Source organism: Electrophorus electricus, chromosome 8 (assembly GCF_041902795.1).
Source record: "Electrophorus electricus isolate QZ-2024a chromosome 8, ASM4190279v1, whole genome shotgun sequence".
NCBI lineage: Eukaryota > Metazoa > Chordata > Actinopteri > Gymnotiformes > Gymnotidae > Electrophorus > Electrophorus electricus.
Window position 1 is genome coordinate 23,279,883 of NC_137504.1, and position 24,934 is coordinate 23,304,816.

The following is a 24,934-nucleotide window of genomic DNA, read 5'->3' on the forward strand; positions in this document are numbered from 1 at the left end:
TGGTCTGTATGGAGCCATTTTGGAAGAACAACGATTAATATATTGGAAATAAGTTTCGTATTCAACATTAAAGTGGTATTCTTTTCTCACATGTAACAAACTCCATTAACCAGTTTCTCGCACAAAGGTACGCCGACTTACAGGAAGCCATTTTTCAGAAATGGCAAACGGAGACGTTCTGAATACAAATGATCAAAAGCCAAAACCATTGAAGGTTTGAAGACATTAAAACGATTGGGAAAGACACTGAAATTGTGAGGCAGTTAAACTTCAGAAGCCTTGAAGAGGAATATTCTGGGCTCAATATACAACTTGGACTCCCTCACAAAGAAAAATAAATTACAAGAAAATAAAAATGCATGCCTTTTGTTATAATAATAATAATAACCTTCCAATAAATTGGACATTGCATAAGAGATGTATAAAAATTGTGTTTAAAAAAAAAATCCCATAATAATGTCTAAATATTCTTGGCATGGCGTTGAACCTGATGATACAACGTTGATGTAATGTACGCTCTGAAACTACATTACCCACAATGTAGGGTGCACGTTGAAATAGATCAGAAAAGAAACAGCTCGCGGTATGTATAATGCGTGCAAGAGTACAGAAAAACTGCATGTTTAAATCTGCTACAGCTCGATTCCTGTGTTGCAACAGAACGAAACCGAAAATATTTTATATTAAGCACCAGAAAGTCTTTAACACTTATGCCATGAATACATAAATAAATGCAGTTAGACCCCCCCCCCCCCCACTTCAAGAATAAAAAGCATCTGTTAGTCTTAATGGTGCTACTGTACAGTCATGTTTTGGTTGGTTATCTCTATCCTGAAAGTAAGGCTTGCTGGTTACCCTCATGGATAGGGATTACCAAACGTTTTCAAACCACTTGGTACCTCAACAGTGTGATCGTTGAGTGGACATACGACTTTCATTTAGTGAAAAACATGGAGCATGCAGCAATGATTGTTTCCCTACTCCTAAAAACTGCTAAAGAAAGCCCTTTCCAAGAGTCGTCCTGAGGCAAACTGCAGAGAAGCACAGGGATGGTTTGCTGTCCCAGACAATATGGAAGCTACGTCCTGGCTGGCCTGGCCTTTAGGATTGTCATGTTTGGGGTTCGTCTCTTGTGCTTTTTTTTTCTCCCCACCGGAGTGTTTCTATACAGCCCGAGCAGCTACCAGCCATTTTTCCAGAAAGGAGCTTGGAAGCTTGGTCCGGAGCGCGGAACGCCTCTTCTGTTTCTCACAGTGTGTTTGGTGGCAGCCGTGTTCGCCTCCCTGCTCCAGGTCTATGAGGAAGAGGAAAGCAGGGAAGGCTCAGACAGAGCTACCAGGCGCCATCTCGGCAACGTTTGGTGATGATGATGATCACTTTTGACATGACCAGATCAAAATGGCTTCCTCGGTAAGACAGGAAACCTGAGTGAGTTGTCAGTCTTTATGCTTCATACTTGAATGTGTACATATGGTTTCTTTGACAAATGGCTGATCGTAGTTATGCTTGGAACTGTTGGTATGAAGGTTGATTTATTTATTTATTTATAAAGACAAGAGTGGAGCATCTTCTAAGCAACCTGGAGCAGCGTTGACCTTCCACCTTTGACCCTGATCAGTCACTAGTGACCAATGAACATGGCTTCTAATAAGGAGACAAACGCATGAGCACATTTATGGACACAGACATTGCACGTAACATTGCTGCAATACATAAAGACAGAGTCAGCACAGAATACTGTCAGGAGCAGCAGGTCTGCTCTGTGGAAGCCCAGCATGGCACATGGCGTGTTTTTGTCAGCTTAATGGTGGAATGGTGCAGGTCTGCAGTGGCGTGGGTGGAGGAAGAGTGACAGGCGGTGCGTTTCTCAGCTGCCACAGCAGGAGGTGCGCAGAAGGCGCATCCAGAAACAAAACAAGGGCGGTGCTCGTCAGTCCTGCAGCAGGGTCTCCCTCCAGTTGAAGCTATGATTGGGTCCGTGCGTGAGAGGGAGGATGGGCGGGTCCACGAGCTGCCACACCCCTGTCTCCCCCATCTCTTCACAGGCACAGAAGCCCAAATATGGGATCTAGAGGAGGGGAGGGTGGCAGAAAACACACACACACACACACACACACACACACACACAAAGAGAGAGAGGGAGAGATGTGAATTGTTTTTAAAATTCACAGTTTTAAGAAGAAAAATGCTGTTAACATTCATAAAAGGTGAGAGACCCAAGCTACAGACCTTTCGCACCACTTGTACAAAGTCCTTTGAATTCTGTGGATTCAGTCCCTGCATCTGACGCGTACAGGCCTCCAGAGAAGAAGCGTGCGCCACTATCAACACCGTGTTTCCTGCTCATACAACCACACAGTTTGGACAGTAAGGACCTGGAAACAGACATGCTTCAACAGATAGAGAACTAAAAATAGTGTCACCCTAAGAACAGTCATCCTTTACACTTTAGCTTCTAAAGCCTGGTGCACCCCGGGCAATGTTACCCCTGATTTTGCCCTTCTCCCAAGTTTTCCAATCAGAAACGATTTCCAGGTCAGGTGGTGAATCAGAAGTGAATGTCACCTGGATAATGTAGTGGTGTGAGAGCAACAAAGAGTCAATCTGAAACCTTGTGATCAAGCTCCCGAGCTGATCAGAGGCACTCTGATATTTTCAAACATGTTTGATTTTTATGAATGAAAATGTGAGTGGCTCAGCTAGTGTCAGATAAGAGCTTCAGCCAGGAGCAGCCTAGGTGCAAAATGGAAGAGAGAGCAAACCTCTTCCATGCCCCATGGACTTCAGCAATGAAAGAAATGCATGTAGAACTTTGGAATACACATGAGAATCTCTACAATGCGTTATGTAAAAACTACCACAACCAGACGGACAAAGAGGGAAGCTAGACAGAGACAGCCACTGCTGTCAATCAACCAGGTGAACAACGAGCTAGCACAAAGTGTTGACAACTCTATCTGCGCATATGCAGAGAGCGAGATGTTAACTGAGATCTCTGGGGATGGTCACGTCTTGACATGTAGCACTGGGAGATTTGAGGTGTGGAGATATTTTCACATGTGCGTTGTTCCGATATAATAGACCTGAAGTGTGAAATGTGCTCCAATTTTCAAATCTGTTATGATTTTCCAAAGCTGTGTGGACCAGGCTTCAGTCACAGAGGAGGAAATGCTGCCTGGATGTGGTGTGCCACATATGAGGAGTCCTGTAGCTCTCTGGGGCCCAGTCTTTTGTACAACAGTGTTTCATAGTTGGTGGTAAGGTCACAGTATGGTGTGGATCGTTACAGCGCTGCCACCTGTTGGTCATTAACATGTACTACAATGTTTTCTGTTTTTTCAGTCGCCGTCCCCCCAACCTCTTGCTGTGCCTAGGCTATATAGTTGTCATCTGATCTGCAGTTGTAATGAACTTTCTGTTGAGCAACAAGCTCTGCACCTCATTGCCATGCCATTAAAGATGTTATGGAGTGAAAGGATAAAGGACCTTACAGGTCGCACACGCACCCAGAGCATTGCACTCGGCCAGGATCTCCCGCGTCACCTGGAAGCTGCGGCTCATGTAGGTCTCGTAGGACTCCAAAACGGTCAGCTTGCTGACGGGAATGTGAGGTCTGGGGAGAAGAGAGGACCTCTGAGCTACAAGGACACCACTCAGGCCGTGGAAGCTGATGACGGAGCCACCCCACCTTTGCCATTATGTCCGAGTACAAGGTAAAGGGGCTGATCAGAGATCAGGAGCCTCTGTCTGTTTAGTTGGGCTTGTTTGGACATGAGAGGCAAAGGCTGAACCCAGATCAGCCCTCTTGCTCCGAGACGTGCAGGCACGAGTGCCGTATTACCACACCCAAGAATTTCCTTCCAAATACCTACTATATATCAGTGCCATTCCAAACTATCAGCATATCCCAAGATGTCATGTACTAAATGGCTTTTTCTAAAATCACATTATGAAAGTGAATGTGAAAGGGATATTCCCCAGACTCATACTGTAATCAGTATCTTATGGCTCAGAATAATAACAGAAGCACAGTGGACCTGTAGGTTGTATCCACACTAAAGTTAGCAGCTGCCAGCTCAGTTGGAGGGATCCAGGCAGGTAAGGAAGTACCCGACACCCACTTGGTCCATTCAAAGAGGCCAGGCTCAACTCGAAGCTTTATCTTCCCATCCTGCTGAAGACCTGAGAGAGAGAGAGAGAGAGAGAGAGAGAGAGAGAGAGAGAATGAATTAGTCTGGAGCAAATAGCCGAAGTGCTCAGCCATTGTAAATGGGGCTAAATGCAGTTTGGAGAGCAAGGGAGGTAATGGAGGCTGCACCTCGGAGGATATTATGAGCTGTCTGCACACACCGCAAGGAGGGAGAACAGTACACAAAGTCTATCACCGTATGACTGTCAAACAGGGCCTCACCTAGAACACACACACACACACAGAATCACCGTACGACCGTACAAACACATGAACACGTGTTTTTCTAATTCTTCTTAGTTTGCTTTCAAAAAATCTCAACAACAGAGGCACAAAAATTAATTGACCAGGCTCTGCTAATTGTTGCCAATTCATTCATTCAAGCCATCAGCATATGCAAATGATACCATCCATGGTGGTTGCACACAAGTAACTATGAGGGAAGGTATTGTTGGTGTTTGTGTTGCTATGCTTTTAGGTGAGTGTTCTTGCAGTACCGACCCACTAGGCGTGCCTGAGAGGCACCGAACACAGTGATGGGGCAGTCCTTGTCATACTCCCTGTACCCACCACTCCGGCCTAGAACATTGCAGGGCATGTTGAGGTTCGATCGCACGTAACGGCCTGCAACACACACACACACACACACACACACACACACACACACACACAGATAGATGTGTTATGCTGAACATAAGAGTGTCAAGTTCACTTCATTCATCACTGAATTCATGTCCCTGACTCCTGAACTCTGACCTTTGGCATCAAAGCACTGGGTGATCCAGTGTTTCCCAAACACTACATCCATCCTCTCACCATGACGACACACAAACAGAGTTCTCTTGGGCAGCAGAGGTTGGCTGGTGGGCCGCATCATCTACATTGGGTCAGAGTAAGACATCATGGCCATAATCCATTACTGTAAACAAATGATGCTCATATAACCCTGACAGGGATACTGACTATTCAAACGTCTTATATTCTTCTTGTTCGATTTTCAGTGTAATACAAAATAGTAAATACAAGATTGAACAACCTAATTAAAGGCATCCTACATAAATTAATTAGATTAGTTTAGATTTAGCCTTGTCCCAAAGATCTGCATGAAATGTTCATAACGTTGTGTTTGACTGGCTAAGCTGTGTTGTACATTGGGGTGGTTCTTGTTTCCTACCTGCATTGGGTGGCATATGACACCAAGACTGGGTGGGTCCACTGGGCCATGGTCGTCAAGGAGACGGCTTTCTTGCTGTCCATCAAGAAAGGGCCCACCCACTGCACCACCACTATTTGTTGGGGAGGTACAGCTGAGGAAGGAATGGGTCCTATCCAAAAATAAAAAATGCATAAAAGTAAAACCAAACAGACAGATGGAAAGACCAAAACTAGACATGGTAAGGATGTAAAATGGCCACTTCACCCATGAAGGACCCAAGTGTCACATTCGTCCGCCCGGCTGACGTAGTTCTCGGGCAGTTGGCCAGACAGCCCTGTGGTCATGGAAGTGCCGTATACCCAGCCCTCACTGGCCCCGCTCTGCTCCACGGATGACATGAAGACGAAGTCTCCCGGCACGAGCTCCAGCTCATCCTCGTTCTGCGGCGTGTACGGGTACATAACGCGCAATGTCTGGAGGGGTCACAAGAGAATTGGGGGGGGCAGGGTATGTCAGCTGAAGCACCAGCTAATGACTCACTTTTCAGATTTAAAATGTTGGTTTTTACTACATAAAAACCTATAGTAAAGGAATTCCAAAAAATACTTCGTGTGATATATGTGCATTTAGGAATTTTGAGCAAATGTGGCAAATAATAAAGAGGTCAATGAAGGAGGGGAAGTCCAAGAAATAAAATTCATTTATTGCAGAGTATCCTTTTGGCCTTTTAAAATTGCTCAAAAACTACAGAGCTGCTGTAAGACCTGATGTGTGTAACCCAAAAAAAAAAAAACACAGCTAATAAAAATAAATGGTAACTCAGGCCATGCATTTGATATTTTAGCACACCTCTACCATTGCCTTGCATTGAGAGGGAAAAAAAATGCCCTAGGCAGCTATCTTACATTGTCCCCATGTACCTCCTCAAATCACAGTGCAAGTTCTGGCACATTGTGGTGCAAGTCATTCTGTTCCAGGTTAGCTGCACTGTTAGCTGTTATTTAGCCTTTAGGTCAAAGAGACATTGTGAGAACCTCCCCAAAATATTATCCTCTTAGCTGAAGTCTACCATAAGCTGAGTCACCTAAATATAAAATAAACCACTTGATGCAAATGCGATGTATAGCCAAAAATCATGACTACCATATGTTTTATAATATAAATGTAAATACACTGGGGACCACAGAAATGAAAATATATCGTTTAGACTGGTAGGTATACTTTCTGCAACTAAAATAGTTTGCGTGTCATTATTAGGTTTTTGAGTATGGAAGAGTACAATAATAAAATACACATTTTTTTTACTTTTTCAACAGCAAAAGTAAAACCACCAATATATTGTTTTACTGAAAAACAATACATGAGGCAATACAATACAATCTAAATGATTTAAGAAAACCCTCAATACAATACAAACAAAAACAATACAATCAGTGAGTTTATATCAGAATTGTATTCAATCCACTTTGAAATGTAAAAGTCCATTGCATTGATTTAACACTGCAAACCACCATGAAACGCAGTCAACTCACAGCTCACCGCGTTGCATTTCATTCAAGAACAGTGTGGTATTCAGGCCACAATGCAATGGTAGAGAACAGTGTGAAAAATGTCAAAGAAAGCCTGGCTTGGAGGGTACATGATGCCACGCTCTCCCGGTTTGGAGATGAGGCCACATGCATCCTCGCTGCTACCTGCGTGAACAACATTTACATTTTGTTTGCACATATTCCACATGTTGCTACTGAAAAGTGATGTCGTATATATTGCATGTCACATTTTTACACCATCATGATTGAATTTCATTGTAATTTGGCACAAATTCTGTTCCAAGTTTGAGTAAATATGTTGGTCAGTTTTTAATCCTCAGCCATAGAACCACAGTGTGGTGTGGTCTGGAGAGACCACAGACACGCTGTTTTGTGTAAGCACAGGTTGCTAAAAGCTGTGGGCTGACCCTATTTAAACTCCTCAACACTGTTCACAAAGGCTAGCTGCTTCACTCGAGTCTGTTTGCAGACGAGTCTAAGGGAAGAGGATGCGTTTGCTAGCAGATAAGGATTTCCTTGCACACCTCACAAGTCTTCAGAGTAGAAGGGGTCATACCTCATGATTGGCAAATCGAATGTCCCGCGAGTAGAGGACAGCGAGCCAATCACAGCCCAGGGAAATGTCCACGCCCTTGGCCAGCTTTTCTAAAGATGTGAGGTGATTGGCTGGGAAGTGATAGGCCAGAGTCACATGCAGCTGCTTCTTGTGGGGCTCCACGAGAACGTCTGTGTGGTGAAGAGTGAAAAAAATGGGCAAAAATATGATTTGTTTACTACCTAGTAAAGGACACGAGGAGGGCCTAGGAAAGGAGTTTAGTTCTGTATCGGCATAAGTGAACAGACAGACAGACAAACCTGCTTTGGCAGCTGCCTCAGCTGCGAAGTCGGTGGCGAAACTCTTGAGCACCTCAGCCATGCTGTCGTCGATGAAGAGGCCGATAAAGTTGGAGGAGGTGTAGAGTTCGAGGGGGAGGGGTGAGGGGAAGCGGCCCCGCCACTGCCCCACCACGGTCTGCAGTGCCTCACACAGGGCCTCCACCTTCGCATCTGCACACTGGACACACACCCCCACATGCCCAGAGAGAGAGAGAGAGACAGAGACAGAGACTCATAGTTAACCTTCCATCATTAACCTTCCATCATAAGTCTCAGCGGCACGCTGCAGAAGCTCTCTGACCATGAAGAACTGGCAGAGCGTGACATGCGGGAAGATGTTGTGCGCCTTGTTCTTGCCACACAAGGTGCGGCTCTGCTGCCAGAAGTGGGAGAGCTGGTGCAGCAGGGGTCCGCTGGGCCGCAAGTACAGCACGTACTCCCGCGGCAACAGCTCATCCAGGAACGGGTCGTCCACGTGGGAGAACAACCTGCACACACAGCCAACACACGCCGTGGATTAAGCGTAGCCAAACTGTATATGTACTGTTAACATAGAGTGTGTTTTTGGGTGGTGAGCACAGTTCGTTGTTTAGCGGAGGATTTATTTTTTGCCAGCAGAGGGCGATGGAGATTCATAAAAGCAAAGACTAGCAGCAGAACTTGAAGTTAGAAATGTCTAACTTCGGCATCCATTAGGCTTTAACCATGGACCAGAGTGGAGTAGAATGAGTGGACAGCTCTGAGTGCTGGACATCATACAGAAACACTTGTAAAGGTTCAATCATGCCATACAGTCAATATCAGCCCTCAGGTATTCACCCCAAATTAGCAGAGTCATCATTATAGCTCTACGGAGACTAATTCAACCCACATCGTGTGTGTGTGTGTGTGTGTGTGTGTGTGTGTGTGTGTTATAGCAAGGAAGAAGTGTTTTCAGAATAAGTCTGTTTGTTTTAGTAGAACAGTAATTAACTTCAAAGATCACAGAAGGACATAACCCTAATAGACTCATAAAATCAGACACTGAATAGATATGTACAGTTTTTGTGTGTGTGTGTGTGTGTGTGTGTGTGTGTGTGTGTGTGTGTGTGTGTGTGTGTGTGTGCACGCGCGTGTGTGCGTGCGTGCGTGTCAGTCACTCACCAATCACATGCTGCTTGTACATTTCGGCCTCCGGTTGAAATCAGTGCTTTCAACCTGAGAGAGAGAGGGAGAGGGAGAGGAAGAGAGAGAGACAGATCAGTTCCATCACCGTACTGGTCACAAAATCAATAGGATCTTTTCCGGAGGATGTTAAGGAGAGTGAGTGTGCTTGGGAGTTTGTTGAGATAAGAGGCATACTGCTTCTGCCCTTCACCACAGAGGACAAAGACAGATGCAAAGACATACAGCAGCTTCATCATCTTAATCATCATAATCATCATCATCATCAATATGAGCACTCACATGCTAGGTTTAACACTAAAGTACAAACATATAGGATTAATTTATTCATATCATCCTGTCTGACAAATCACACATCATTTGCTCAGTTTTTTAAAAAAACTTACTAGGGTCTTTTAAAGTGTTTTTCAGTCAATATTGTGTGCATTATGCTACACACACACACAACTAGTTGTTTTCATATCTCAAATAACTACTAAACAATAATAATAGTAAACAATAATTAGCTGCTAATCAACTTACACTTTGCCCAATTTAATTAATATTCAGGTTATTTATTACTGCTTTCTTTCAATTAGTCAAAACCAAAATGGTTAACACTGAACTGAAATGAACCACTTGAATTAGGTCAATGCTGTCATTGTATCATACACGGACTGGGGGAGGGGGTATTTAAAGTGCTCATGCCAACTCAGTTGCAGGTAATGTGACCCATCACATACATGCAGGAAACAATATAAACAAGCTAACTGTATACTCACTGAGAACGAGCAGTTGAGCTCTATCTGCATTTAATAAGCATACATTAGGGCTGGGTGATGTGGCAAAAATATGATCATGATATTTTTTCCCCATATTGAACAATATATCATGATATATAATTTGATAATGACTGGAGCCTATGGAAACCAAAAGTGTTCATTATTTAAACTTCAGAACAGTTTATTTGTAAAAATAGAATAAATATAAATGTAAACGTTTAACTGCAAACATGCTTTATGTGCCTTAAAAAACTTTATATTAACAAAAGAAGGTAATATTACTTATGTTGCTCGACACTGCGATGTACTGCCGTTTTGGCACAACCCCACTAGTGCTGCTAAACTGTGGATGGACTAACATGGGCTGCATTTGTGCTGCTAAACTGTGGATGGACTAACATGGGCTGCATTTTCACACTGTGGGTGTGGTCGCCGTGGTCACCGAGATGGAACTTCATCAGGTGATGGAAAAGATCTGTTGTGTTTCCTGTCTTGGTTTGCACCGGGCCAATGACATATTTTGCAGACCGTCGTAATCAGTGCTTCATTATTTCTCAGATATCCAAACCACTTCCATATAACTGAAGTCATGGTAACTTTTTGTCGACAATTTCCTCAACTTTGGGGGATATCATGAGTTCACTTTCATGCCACTCACTGGTTCCACTCATTTTTTTTTTTCTAGATTTCAGAGCTGTCTTCAGTACTGGTAGCTCAAACCATACCTTGTAGTAGGAAATGAGTGTGTCCTTTGACGTGCAAGCCAAGCACTACATACATGCAGATTATTACAGAGTATTACAGACTGCAGCCACATTTTGGTTTCAGCCACCTTCTAGTCACATTTGCCACTAGCCAGTTCCTGACCACAGCTGACTGGAGATTAACTTCACTGACCGAACTCATCAGACCCCATCTTCAGTGCCAGACTTGTTTTTTAAACACATGACTATCTCTGTTGGTTTGAGAGTGGCCTGCCATCCAAAATTCTCAAGCCAACATCCAGCCAACATCCACTGCTGGACAATGGCAGCAGCTGTGGCTGTCACATAAAGTAACCTTCTGAATGAAGTTGGTGGTGCCATATACAATGTTCTACAGCTAATTATACATCACTATAGAAAGAATACAGTGGACATAATGATCCTACACAATCAGCCCATTGGTCAACCAACACAGTACAACTCAGTGAAGTTACAGACTTGTATCATCTCATTTACCATGGCGATATGAATTTATGAGATTAAACCTGGTCAATCATTAATTAAATGTATTTTAGTTAAATGTGTTGTTCATATAATCTACATATAAATGAAGCAGCTAAAAGATGCACTCGAGTCATGTCCTTCAAAGTATAAATGTGCTTTGTGTGAGTCACCGAAAGACATCGCTGAATCATTCAGGAAACAATCTCTGAAATAGAATCCAATTTCCAATATGGGTGGACTGACTGAGTGAGAGCCTCTGGACACTTATGAGCTGTGCATATGTGTGTGTGTGTGTGTGTGTGTGTGTGTGTGTGTGTGTGTGTGTGTGTGTGTGTGCGTGCATGTAAGCCTGTTGCAAGAGACAATAGCGTAGGGAGCCAATCTCATTCATACTAGGGTGATAAAAAGGAAATATGTCACAGAAGAGGACCATCTTAAACAAAATCAAAAATAAACTGCTCAGACTGCCCTCAATGGGAATGTCTTTATCTCAGTCTCTCTCTCTCAGCACAGCACAGCAGGGTTTCTGAAAGGACCTAATTAGAGGTGATGTGACACATATGGTTCAAATTAAAGACTCACAGGCATGAAAAACACACGTACTAAAACCGGTTGTACGATATGGACCAAAAAAGAAAAAAAAACTCAGTATTTATGCTAAATACTTCGGTAATTATATGAATACAACTATGGTTTTACACTTGATATTTTAAGTGATAGATCAGTGTAGTATAATTATTACAAATGGATCTTGAAAAAAGGTATTTTCCAAATTATTTTATTAAGCACAGCAAAAAACTGTGTAAGTTTACAATACATAGGCTAGCACTTATTTACACTCTCTTCTTCTATCCATCTGTGATGACTCCATATATGATTGGCTGGTTTTCACTGCACATGCAAAAAAAAAAAAAAAAAGGCTCATACTGCAGTCTTTTGTCGTGTCTATACCGTTTGTGTTCATACCGCAATACAGATATTTGGACAGTATACCCTTGAGCCTTAACACACACACCCCTTCCATCGCAAGCCCTGCCTAAATCCATAAATGCAGAGAAAAGGCCACAAAAATCTATTATACTTCAGCATATGTGAGTATAAAAATACAGCCTAATTAGCCACAATATTCTCCTATGAAAGGTAACACCACTTGTCTGTGAAAATGAATAAAATCCAGTTGGTTTTGCCAAACTCCCTGACACAGAGCCCCCCCCCCCCCCCCCCCCCAAAAAATGATGAAACTAATTAGTGCCTTTTTATAAAAGCCCTAATATGTTTATTTCCAAAAAAACACGATGTTTCAGACAGAGGTCCTTCAACAGCACAACATCATGTTTCTTTGGAAAGTTTGTACTTCACCACACACACACACACACACACACACACACACACACACACACACACACACACACACACACACACACACACACACACACACAATCATTTTCCTCACATTTGGGCTTTCACACCTGGGGGTGGATTACATTATCCATAATGCACCAGGTTTTTGCCACACTTTCAATTCCCTATGCACCAGGGTATACAGGGCTGAAACCTACACGTATACTACAGAGCTACAGTCTGGGTTCAGAAGAAAACACCTCTGAGATGTGTTCAGATGCCATACCGTGTTTTCTCAAAGCCAAACAGCCAATGCAGACATCATAAATCTTAAAACTACACAATCAAGAATGCTTTCCAAACACTGCAAACCATACCTAAGCCCCTGGAATACCCTACCCAAAATACCACGGATGTTCCCACCTCTCAGTGCTGCAACAAACGGTGACAGGAGCCCATGCTCCTGGTCCAGCATGCCACGGCCAGGTGCTTCTGGTGGCTCGAGTGATCACGGCTCCTGATCTGGAGTAGTAACACAAGCCTTATCGGCAATAAAAACCAGGAGGTAGCCCAGACCTGACACCTTCCCACACAAACCACTGCTAGGTGTGCAGCTGAAGGCACACGGCCTGGGAGGAGCACCGAGATGTGTGTGACGCAAAGAACAACGGGCAGGAAGCCTTTTGTGTTTAGACAAACACCTCATCCTAGTTCTCTATGCCTCCATAGCTTCCACCACGGGTGAACAAGCAGTCGGCCTGGAATGGATTTAAAGGGGGTGGGGGCAGGGGTCCTAAACTAAAACATGCACAGGCGGTCATCCTCCAACTATACTCTAATCTGACACCGAATTTGCTTGAAGTGGATCTGCCTCGGCACAATTCGTGACGCACAGGCACTGAAGGTGCAAAACAATTAGTGATTATATGTGAAGAAGCAAGTAAGGGCAGCATCCAAGATTTTGAGTTGATCGCTGGACTCAGGGACACACATGATCTCCACACATGCCCTTTGGGGTGGGGGGGGCTATGTATTTGTTTGTATGTGTGTGTGTGTGTGTGTGTGTGTGTGTGTGTGTGTGTGTGTGTGTGCGCACACGTGTAAATATTCGCTGTAGCATGTCAGCACTGACATGGAGAGCTTGATTGGTCCACATTTAGGAAGGCATTTAGAGAGGATTGCCAGTGCACCCACTAGCCCTCAGGCCCCCTACACCACAATGCATGTACTGATACATGGTCATTTTCTGTCTGTAGACACACACATGCACACAATTAAATATTCACATACATTTATATCAATCACCAAATACACACACATATAAACAAATTCCACAGGCTCTGCAATACAAACACAGTTATCGTAAGAGAACATCCAAAATCACAAACTAATACAAAAACGTGCATCTAAACACTTAAACACAAGTATATGGGACACACAGACACACATGCCATATGGTCTGCTTTGACATATGTATCACATGCTGAGACATATTCTGGCTTCACACACACATGCACACACAGCGAGAGAGAGCGAGAGAGAAAGAGAGAGAGAGAGAGAGAGAGAGAGGGAGACAGATGGAGAGAAACTCAATTTTTAAATGGCAATCAAAATAAATAGATAAATTTGTCATTTAAAAAATAAAATCAGCTGGAAAGACCTTCTCCAGCTGTCACTGAGTGACGCATCAGCAGAGCTCTCCCCTCACAAAGGAAAGAGGAGACATATTTCCTCAATACATAACCACACCTCATATCAGCAGCGCCCACGCTGTCTTGTGCCCTTCACTCACCATCTGTAAGGGGAGTCATCTACTGGAATGTGACAGTTTTTAACGCAATCCTTAACCATACGGCTTTATGTGACAAATTTTTATGCAACCCCAGGGATCATCACAGGTATTGTTAATCAAAGAGGGGGGAAAAGAGAGAACAGAGGGCCTTAAAAATTTACTGTATGAATGTTTAAGTAGAGGTAATACATCACGTGCACACACACACACACACACACACATACACACTAAGATGCTCCAATCCTAATTAGGGGATTTACAGAGGACCTTGATGAGACTTGTGTGTGTGTAAGCGTGGCCTTGACACAGGAAAGAGTGAAAGATTATACAGCACGTTGTGACAGGCGCTGAAAACACAACCTCACACCCAACACACCACCTACACATCTCAAAGATATTTCCACTATACGCACACATACACATGCAACTACACTCATGCATCAGAGACATCTCTTCTATATGCACACACAAACAGAAAATCAAACATGCACCTATGTGGATATGCACACACATTTACACATCAGTGAGATGCATCCAAATCACAAAAACATACAATAATTCATATTGGTTGTCTTTTCACAAACACACGCACACGTGGAAACCCCATGACATCAGCGATACATGTTCCACAGAAACAGAAACACACACATCAAGGCATGCAAAACTAAGGTTATAAATTTAAAAAAATCACACAAACTGACACAAAGATACAGACACACATACACAAATAAAGTCTAAATTTAGTTGAATTTAGTTATCAAAGACAAACTGTGCACATGTGTGCTTGTGTTACAGTTCCTCTCCCCATCCCATCCCATCCCATCCCATTCCAACACCCCCCTCCCCTCCCCTCCCCTCCCCTCCTCTCCAGTTAGAACTCCAAGCAGGAACTCAAGTGATTTATTTATAAACTGTATTTCCTGCCCTCTGCAGTTGGGAGGAGAAAGAAGGCTGGACTTGTGTGTGCATTGGCTTACAGATAATATACAAATGCAACAAGTTATCGAGCACCTCTTCTGCCTTGCGTGTTTATGATAGCTCTTTGCTCCAAATGAACGAAAAATTGCTGTGGAGACTGATGCGCCTGAATTTCTGTGCGTGAGTGTGTGTGTGTGCACGCGCGCTGTCCCTCGCTTTAGCCTGTTTGACCTCTTCTGTCAACCTCCGCAAGGAAACACTTACTTCCTGTTTAGAGTGAAATAAAGATAGTACGCACTCCCGACCAAACCACCCACCCACCAATCACATAGGATGCTTGAAGAACGAATGCCCTCGCAGCACAAGTAAACTCTCGCCGTGAGGTACATAACGCAGGGTTTTTGCGGTGCTCTGTTGAATAACTGCGAGGGGGGAGTAGGCAATGAGTTTTAGTGTAGCTAAAGCGCGAAAACGCCTGTGTGCGCGCCTATAAAGGCCCAATAAGTCATTTAAACAAAAACTGTTCATTGTTTTCTCGGTGCAGTAACTGAGGAGCTCTGTGTGGGTATTTCACATGGGACTAGCACACCCTCCTGCATTCTTCATTCTCATTTTCTCTTTAGCACAATTCCACTTCTCTCTCCCTCACACACACACGCGGGCGTATTCGTTCTTTTCACTCCGTCTCTCCCTTCATTTGCTCTTTCTCGCCCACAGACTAACGGAGCCAGTGTGTGCCATCTCCAGCGCTAGGTCGCAACCGGCTGGTACTGTTAGCATTGTGCGCTAATTGCTACCCTCTGACAAAGAGTCTTTCACAACGTCACATGCTAGCTGTAAAGTAGTTCTCACTCGTTTTTCTTTCCATGTACACAGTGGGTCCACCTCACTAATTCATTCTGTTTACTTCACAAGGCAATATGCTCTTAGTCCGGTCACACTCAGTCCAGCGAAGCCTGGTGTGACTTTCACACCGTTTTATTATTTGCAGAAAGCGGTGAAGCGTAAACGGTCATGAGTAAACGCAAGATACACCACACTGGTTTGTGAACAAATGGCAGCACAAGAATGTGCAGAAAATTACAAGACAGTGATTCAGATTCATAACCGTTACAAATCCTTAATATCACATACTATGTCTTTAGAGTGGGGAAGTTTTTAATCTGAGTGCGGTGTTAATGAATTAGCCCAACACAAAAACAAAACAGGTATTTGTGATAAGATCTTATTGCTAAGATTTATAAATATGTAGGCTACATGGTTTCAAAAGTCCATAAACTATGGAGAAGACGATGGAGTAAGGTACGTCAGATTACATTGCTTAAGTAACACACGTCGCTACCTAAATGACTTACTCGTGAGTCACGCAGAAAGAATATTCAGCCATTAGTGGAAGTAAAACACACCGCGTCATAAAGACGGCATGGAACCGAGCGGAGCACGTGCAATGTGGTCAGATGCACCCGCGCACTATTGTTAGGCTTCTTCAATTATCGCTCATCTTAAACGTTATCGCTTGCATATGCAGCTCGGGACTTAACCTATATTTCTAAGAGCCCTCTCAATAACAGAAAACATGAAGGCTACTTCTGCCAAGGGAAAGGGTATTGCGTTTTATCTCACTACTACAACTCACAAAGTAACCAGCTACTCATGCTTTTCATGTTTTAAAGAACTCTTCCCCAGCTTCTATACTTGGGATAGTATATAATTCAGACCACACCTGCAGGACCTTATAATTATATTTATAGGTTCCTGAGAAATGTAGTTAAAAGAGCAGCTTGTAGTTCAGCTTCTCTTCAGTGGCGAAATTTTAAGCGAGCTGATTCCCGTTACCGTACAATCAGTGTAACCTATGTGAACTAATGTTTAGCCACTCGCCGTGCAACGCCTTCAAGTGGAAATGAGCTGGTAGCCCAGTTACAGTTTTTTGAAACTAGTTTAAATTTAGAGCGTAACTGCAGCTTTGAGACCCGGACAAATGTCACTGACCCAGCCACTGTTGGATGGGAATAGCCCATCCTAAGGTATTTTTCCAGCTAAATGTTTAATTTTATTAAATTTTAGGTCCATGACATAATTGCCAGTTATTACCGAAAAACAAGCTCCAGGATATTACACCTTATCCCACACAAAGGCAATAGAGTATAAATACATATTTATTTTTCCTTCTCAATAAATGATTGATATAAAGCTTTACTAAGTTCCTGATATACCCAAGATATGCATATATAATGTTAACGTGTGTTAAGAAATTTAATCTTATATGGTAAAATAAAAGGCAAGGTGATTATACAGAGATATACAGAGATCTGGTTAGAGTTAAAACAGTTACTTCCAGTATGTGACCCAGTCAGTTACTGCCCTGTGACAGATATATACACCTTATTCTGTGTGTGCATACAATACAGATATGCATATATAAAAACGCAAACTATATACATGATGGTACATAGTCTGCTTGTACTATATAGCCTACTCTTGCCAGAGAACTTTGAAACACTTTGTCTTCATTGTAATTGAGTATGTGAGTGTGTTTGGTGTGCCTGTCCTCTCCTCTTTGCTTCAGAGTATCAGTATACAGCACATATGGGTTCCTTTATGTCCCAGCAGCCCCAGTGCTCTTGAAAGGTCACAAACCACTTCCTGAAACAGGCCACTTCCTCTCGGCGGACAAACTTTGTGCTCCAAATGCATGGGGAGCCTGCCAGCGTAGGAGGACTGTGTGTGTGTGTGTGTGTGTGTGTGTGTGTGTGTATACGCACGCATGCACATTTTTTCCTTTTTGGCAACATACAAGACAATCAGGTTTTCACTAAAACATGTTTAAAAAAAAATACAACCTAAACTTTTTTGAAACATTTTCTTTTAAAACTAAGCTAGGTTTTCAATCAAAAACCAAAGTGCATTTCAGCCCACTACAAATAGATCGTCATCTCAAACCAGTGAAGTGTGTTTCACAAATTAGGCATTTTCTTGTGACATATGGGTGACTGTGGTGAGGGACAAGAATCTTTTTTGCTGTTTTTCCTCTTAGAGAACAACAAAACGCTTGAGCTCCACCACACTCAAAGGTGCAAAGCAGTCCCTTTAACACATTGCTCAAAGCCTGCTGTACCCTGCACCCAGGGCTGGAAAGTCATGGTGTGATTAGGATGATCCAGTCTGCTGTCTGCTCGGAAAAGGGACTAGGTGTGGTTAACAGTTCAGTTGTACCCGCTCATAAACATTTTATCAAGGTAACAGCATCACCAATTTCAAAATTGAAGAAGTGAAGTAAAAGTCCCAAGTGACTGAAAATGAAACAAATAAAGTACCATTTTAAAGTTAAGTGTAGCAATGAATACCTTTCCTCTGTAGCCCTTTTCAGGCATGTGATACTGGCCCATACTGTTTGGTGCTCTTGTAAATGGCCACTGACATGGAGCTGCAGAGAGGGGCTAGAGGAATACTGCTCTGGAGTTAATGGACAGATCTCAAGAAATGAGAACCAGTAATCAGTCATTAGAAAGAAGCAAGTTTAAAGCTGCAGGTGATTTGTGTTGGTAAGTGTAAAGACCATTGGGAATGTTCATAGACTGGCTCATGAATGTTCTTCAAGGGTTAACATCAGATGATTTACTAAATTCTGAACATTTTTCAATCAGTTGGTAAAGACTGCTTCATATGTAATCTGCAGGCATTGAGTGTTATTTATAATTTACTGTTGTATTTTTATGCATTATAGATCATACATGATATTTAAATAATGATTTAAATAAAGAAATTAAATAAATCAATCATTCTGGAAGAAAAAATCTGCCAAACATTGTCCTAAGAAAGTATGTAGCCCTGGTAGTTTGCATGCCTGTACTCTAGTGAAGTAGTTTAAATTTTAAGCAGGAAGTCACAGACCTAGTGCCTCTAAAGTAACATCCAATGCAAGTTTAAAACACTTCAACTTCCTTATCCTGTCCTTCCTTATCACCAGTCCACTGCTTTGTATTTATTGATTTCTAGTTTGAATAAAATTATTCAATTCCATTTATTTTATCAAGTTCATCAGGAATGCATATACCATAATGGTAATGCAAATAGTGAAAGGAGTTGAACAGGTTTTGTTCTCTTTGTATTGAGTACAACCTTTACTCACACATTCCTTTGTGCTCCTTTTTAACAAACCTTTGGCTTGCTAAGCATTTCACCAGAAACCCTGCAGTTGGTCACCTCATTTCTCATCCAAACAATAACCATCTTCCATATACAATGACATGGAAGACGTTACCATGAGGCCTCCCAAGTCAATATGACTTCCCACTTCCACAAACTCTTCCATCAAAACAAGCCTGGGCCTGAAGCTGCACGATTGCCAAGCTGCCAGGAAGGGTGACCACAAGGGAAACTCGGCAATGTAGCAGTGCAATCACCATGCAGCAGTGCAAAAGCCAGACCAGGAACGGGCGTGCAGGCACATGCACCCGCACTTACCCAGAGGATAATCTGACTTTTACATTTCCAGAATTTATCAGGTGCTCTCATCCACAGCGCCTTACACATTTCATCAGCATGACAGGATGTTTGCTCCCTGTGAATCAATCCAATGAGCCCACCTAGTCTACCAGGTGAGCTACAGGAGCATACTACCTCTGAACAATTTGTTAATCCAACAAACCCACCTCACACACACACACACACACACACACACACACACACACACACACACACACACACAAGGCTACAGCACAACAATTTCACAAGCCCTAACTCCTTGTGGCCATCACACAAGACTGTACAGAAAGAATGGAGTGTCTGATGTCCTTAAATTTACCCCAGAGTTCATACAGGCGTTCCTTCAATTAACCAATCCAGTGATGTAGTGACCCGAACGAGATCTCCAGGCCTACTCACAATCTCCATGAACTTGTTCATGGTTTTGTTTTGTCTCTGTGCTCTTCAAATGGAAATGTTGTGCAACTCCTGGCCTAACGCACACCACCAACGAATCATGCCTGAGAACACTCCCCAAGTGGCAAGAACACTGGACCCTCAGTATTTCCACTGTGTGTGTCTCAAAATTTGTGACAGAAAAAAAACATCACTATAGTCATACTAATCAGAGAGAGGGAATATAACATGATAAACTGACCTCTGCCTTTCTTCACAAAAGAGCACTCTATTCATTTACAGGCCTGTGAAACAGCTACATGGGGTGGGGGGTACTCAGCAGCCATCCCCAAGAACAGTTTATGATGTGCATGCACATCCACCATCACAGTAGCATGCCATCATCACAACAATGCAACTACAGACAATATGCAACAAACTAGAAGGTACAGATGCCAGGGCAGGGCGTTTTCACACTGTATGACGCACAATAAAACGACTGAGTTCCAAAGTTGAAATACATTCAATTATTTATTACATAACTGTTCATAAGAAGCAAAAGGACCATTCAAGCATCAAAAGCCAGTGAAAGCACACAAACATGCAGTCAAAAAAAACAAAAAAACTAACAAAAAAAACCAAAACAAAAAAAAAAGACATACCCCCTCCTTGCCCACTCCATCCTGGTACACAACTGGCCTTGCATTGGTTGCTACCACTATGCATGCCCATGTGACAAAGGAACCTTAAACCACAGTGAAGAGGTGCAATGCAAATACACACATGGCTCATACATGTGTGATCTGCAAATACAGATCTGAACTTTATCTACATGCCCAAAGTCAATGCTAAGAATCTAAAAGTGGCAAACAAGTTATGCAACAGCAAATGTATGTAACAGAAAAAAACCTGTCCTGAGCCCTTTGGTGCATTGCTAAAATGGATAATTAGAGAACATGTAAAATGAATGCATTTGAAAATCAAAGTAAAAGGAAGAGAAAAAAAATTTAAAAATCAGCACTGCAAAAACAGACATTATTCTGTTCTATTTTATAAGTAACCAAAACACAAATGAAGCAAAAGGTTTGTTTGTATTACATGCTGCCATCAAAGAAAGAATAATGCATAGAATAAGAAACTTGGCCAACAACTTCAGTCATTACAGCAGAAGTCATGTCTGCTCTCAGTCGGAGGGACAGAATACATGCTGACACGCTAAGAAGCTGCTGTAAAGGTTTCTTTTAGTGTTTTGCTTTGTGTGCATTTGCATAGGTTCCGCTCTCTCGCTCACACAGTGAGAGATTTAATCTTAAAATGTGACAACACAGTTTATTTTAAACTAGATTTTTGAGCTTTTATATGACAGCTACATTAAAAAATTAAAAATTTGGCAAACATATTAACAAATTAACTCAATGTTCTGCACCGTTCTGTTTTGTTCTTGATACATCTTTGGTTCAGACTTAGATACAAGCCTGATGGGAAAGTAGAGGACCTTTATTTCAGTACAAAATACCTCATAGAGATATCAGTCTTTAGGCTATGAGATGTTACAATGCAGAATGTATCAGTCTTGACCATACAATCATCCCCTTATCATAGTTATTCAATTTCAACTATGTGAACATCTGAATGTGTTGTAAATCCTTCAGAATTATTCCCTGCAACACGTGCTCCTGATGTCATCAGGGCTGTTGCACTGGACGATGTGTGTACGGGACCTCGCCAGAGGTCTTCAGTACACGAACACACAGTCTCTAACTGTATACAAACCCAAGGAGAAACCAAAGGAACTGACAAACAGGTCACATACCACACCATCTGATGTTAGTGGTTGATGTAGGCGAAGTTAAGACTATTCTTCAAACACTAAGACCTGCCTAAAAAGTGTTTGGATTAAATTAAATGAGTACGTTGAAGGCTGTTATTTCCCCATGACTGTGTATTACACACAAGCATTGAACACAATTGCAGAAAATAAATTTTAGCAGCCATCTTCCCCTCTTGACCTGTTGCCCTCCTGTGGAATTATAATCTGATGGATTAAGTTCAGATGGAGCAATGGCAACACGTGGCCCAAAATAAAATCCCTTAGACACGAAGGGGATTCCATGCAGATGACGGCTAGGGATTAAGGCAAGCTAAAGCAAACGCCACCACTGTACCGCGCAGTGGGTTTGATGAACGAGCACGGAGCTTCTTGCCGGCAGCATCATAACGGTGCGCTAACACAGCTCTCCCGCGAGCTCCACTTCCTCTGGGTACGCAGGGAAGCCTTCCACGGCACACAGCAAGACACCGATGGAACAAATCAGCAGCCAATCAACTACCACTCTGGAATGGCAGTCCTCTGGGCACCGATTCTCTGAAGGCAGACTGAATTCAAATTAGTAGTTTTCTAAATGCATTTAGAATGTGTAAATTATACCAGGAGGTATCAGATACAGGCCATGAGGGTCGATATCAGAATAGCTCAAATTACCCAAATAATGAAAAAGGTGAAAACTTAAGAACGTGGAAGCTACTGAACATGGAGTGAGATGTATGCAGGGAAAGTCTCAAAAAAGAGGCTAGTTTAGCAACACCTTTTAACTCAAGTAGTGGAAGTTGAGAAAGAGCAATTGCTAACACTTTACCTCATGAGTTTTCCCCTTCTTGCATCCATGCTTCATTTGACTCATCACACAAACTAATAATGCAGTAGGGCACAGACCCTCACCTCCTGTCCTAAGGACCCACCATCCTGCAGAGTTTCAAGGTATTACCGCACTAGTATACCTGAACCTATTTATGAAGGGCTTACTAAACTTATGAGCTGATTCAACTGTGCTAGGAGTTAAGCAAACTGGAAGACATGCAGGACACTGGGTCATCAGGACTGAAGTTGAGAACCTCTGGTTAAATCACCACGTGTGTTTAGATTTACCACTTCATCTTACTCAGTTGTTAAGAAATGAGAAATGAAAAATGAAGGCGTGAATAAAAATGACTGGTTTTATTAGTGATATAATCTCATATCAGAAATTTACCCCTAAGCAGTCATATTAAATCTTGAGGAGAAATGGCCAAAACAGGTTACTGACATGAACATTTACAGCAAGGTTAATGAACACTGTAGAATTCAATGACTGCCTTCGTGTTTGAGTGCTTATGGCTCACAGAACTTTTTGGGTTGACCTCCGCAAAAGATTTATGATGCATATTGAACACGACACTGAGCTTCCAGAGAAGTCTTCAGTGGTGCTGGCTAGCTGTGATGGTACTTATCCTGACCTCTCGGTCATAGCGGATGCCACTGCCAACCTCACGCCAGGCGGGAGGTGGGGTCACACATGCCGTGCCTAGGGACCCACAGGGAGCACTGGTAGCTTCCCAGTGCGGGACTTGTGTTGGGAAAGTATGGTGGTGTTATAATTTTCAATTTTGACCAAATGTGCCTTACTCGGTCTAGAAAAAGGAAAACTTGGGCAGTTAAAAATGCTTATAGACTGCGTCTATATTTAATATAGTCATGTAGAATCAATAACATCAGTTCGACGCCATTAATGCTACAACAGTTACCCCAACAGTTCGTTTATAAATGCGCTTTCGGCAACGATGGCCTGTACATGTCGTACACGTCTGTTTTACTGACGGTTTCCCGTTGCGATTTACTGCCAAGGCGGTTGATGCGCAGCTCTTAAACAAGCAGAGGACTGGAAATCGTAGGCTACTTACGCCCTGCTTTTGGGGAAGCCCATCGATAGCAGAACATCCAGACATGACCCATGCTTGACAGTTCCTGGTCGGGTCTGCCGCTGTCTCCGCGGTGTAACTTTGGCATAAAAATCTTCTTTTGTTGCCATAGCTCACCGTTCCATTTGGTGTTTCACTCCTGCGGTCTACTTACTTTTCGTGTGTCAAGACAGGCTACAGCACACATTCGAAACTAAATCAAAATACAGTCCGGACTACCGACTGTGTGGAAACGATAAGTGTACGTAGCACCGTACATTCGTCTGTTTAAAAAAGAAAAAAGGACTGAACTGCGTGCTGGGATCCAGTGTTTCTCACGAGCGCGTTGGTCTTCCTGATGGAACGCTTAAGTCATCACTGTTAGAGAAGGGGGTCACCAGTCGGAAGTCGCTTCGCGCTGCCAATCTCCTCCCAAGCGATTTAGATGACTGCTGTGGAAACGATGCCTATTTTCCGCTGCCTTCTGCAGCTGAATGCGTAAGGAGAAATATTGCCACAGTCATTTCTGTAGCAATATGTTACCTCTCTAGTGTCATCGCTCCCTTTTCGTGATGATTTATTTATGAATGGAGCTTGAGTGAACGCAGAATCTGCCTGTCAGCGGCTCACCCACGTTGGGAACCGCCTCTTGGTCTTAAAGGTGCAGTTTCCAACTATTGTGTTTAATAGGTGCGTAACTTTAACGTGACCGCCGCCTTTCATAGTCATCGTCATTCACACCTGGGTTACGCTGCGAAGAATGAATTTATGTTTAGCGTCCGAGCACACAGCTGAAGTCCCTGTTGGAACTGATGCGGCTTTTTTTCTTTTTACATGAATAACTAGAGCAAACATTTTACCTGTCATAATTTTACCTGTCATGTTTTTAAAGACATTTCAGGCAGAAAAGGCCAGTCACGTGCAACTTGTCTGGATTAGAAGAGAAAGAAAATAATGTTTAAACGTGAAACAAAGTGATTTCGATTCCCTGAATGTACATGCCTCGCCCGACATCTACAGCACAGCAAAAGCGCCGCAGAGCCAGTTCAATGCACATAACACATGCCGAAGCAAACAGCGCAGAACTGTGTATGGCAATTATGCACATCAATGAGGGCTGACGCCTACGAGTGTATAGAATTCTGAACTGATCCACATAGGATCGAAAGGAAATTTGATCCCGGTAATTCAGTATGGTATTGTTGTGTGAAATACGATACGGGGATACATTGCCACCTGGTGGTGTTGCTACGCTTTATCGAAGGGGTAAATATTAAGAGGTTTTAAAAAAATAATAATATAATAAAATCATTAAACATTTACAATAAGATTATTTAACAAAAAGCTTAAGTTAACAATATTTGTTATTCAGGGCTGGATTCATGCACAATACAGAAACAAA

The 24,934-nt window shown here is 42.7% G+C and overlaps 1 protein-coding gene across 3 annotated transcripts; it reads right to left on the bottom strand.

The window, feature by feature from the left end:
- Window positions 1-1,521: 1,521 nt before the first annotated feature.
- Window positions 1,522-24,150, bottom strand: ubash3ba (ubiquitin associated and SH3 domain containing Ba). 3 transcript variants are annotated; one of them, XM_026998503.3, is made up of 14 exons: window positions 23,536-24,141; window positions 8,915-8,968; window positions 8,073-8,259; window positions 7,751-7,949; window positions 7,452-7,621; window positions 5,610-5,818; window positions 5,364-5,514; window positions 4,946-5,066; window positions 4,691-4,813; window positions 4,319-4,411; window positions 4,038-4,182; window positions 3,507-3,613; window positions 2,230-2,339; window positions 1,522-2,068 (listed from the first exon to the last, which is right to left on the bottom strand). In XM_026998503.3, the coding sequence occupies exons 1-14, from the start codon at window positions 23,661-23,663 to the stop codon at window positions 1,931-1,933; spliced, it is 1,935 nt and encodes a 644-aa protein (XP_026854304.1). In that variant the 5' UTR covers window positions 23,664-24,141; the 3' UTR covers window positions 1,522-1,930. The 3 variants fall into 3 exon arrangements, with proteins under 3 accessions (XP_026854304.1, XP_026854303.2, XP_081575317.1); XM_026998502.3 differs by having other exon boundaries at window positions 7,452-7,949; window positions 23,536-24,144; XM_081719191.1 differs by lacking the exon at window positions 3,507-3,613 and having other exon boundaries at window positions 7,452-7,949; window positions 23,536-24,150.
- Window positions 24,151-24,934: the final 784 nt, after the last annotated feature.

Excerpts from the sequence above, each read along its gene's own strand:
- ubash3ba (XM_026998502.3), bottom strand. The coding sequence starts at position 23,663 with ATGGCAACAAAAGAAGATTTTTATGCCAAAGTTACACCGCGGAGACAG. Across the intron at positions 8,260-8,914 it reads GTACAAGCAGCATGTGATTG|GTTGTTCTCCCACGTGGACG; the intron begins GTGAGTGACTGA and ends CTGTGTGTGCAG. Across the intron at positions 2,340-3,506 it reads GGCCGAGTGCAATGCTCTGG|GAAACACGGTGTTGATAGTG; the intron begins GTGCGTGTGCGA and ends TTGTATGAGCAG.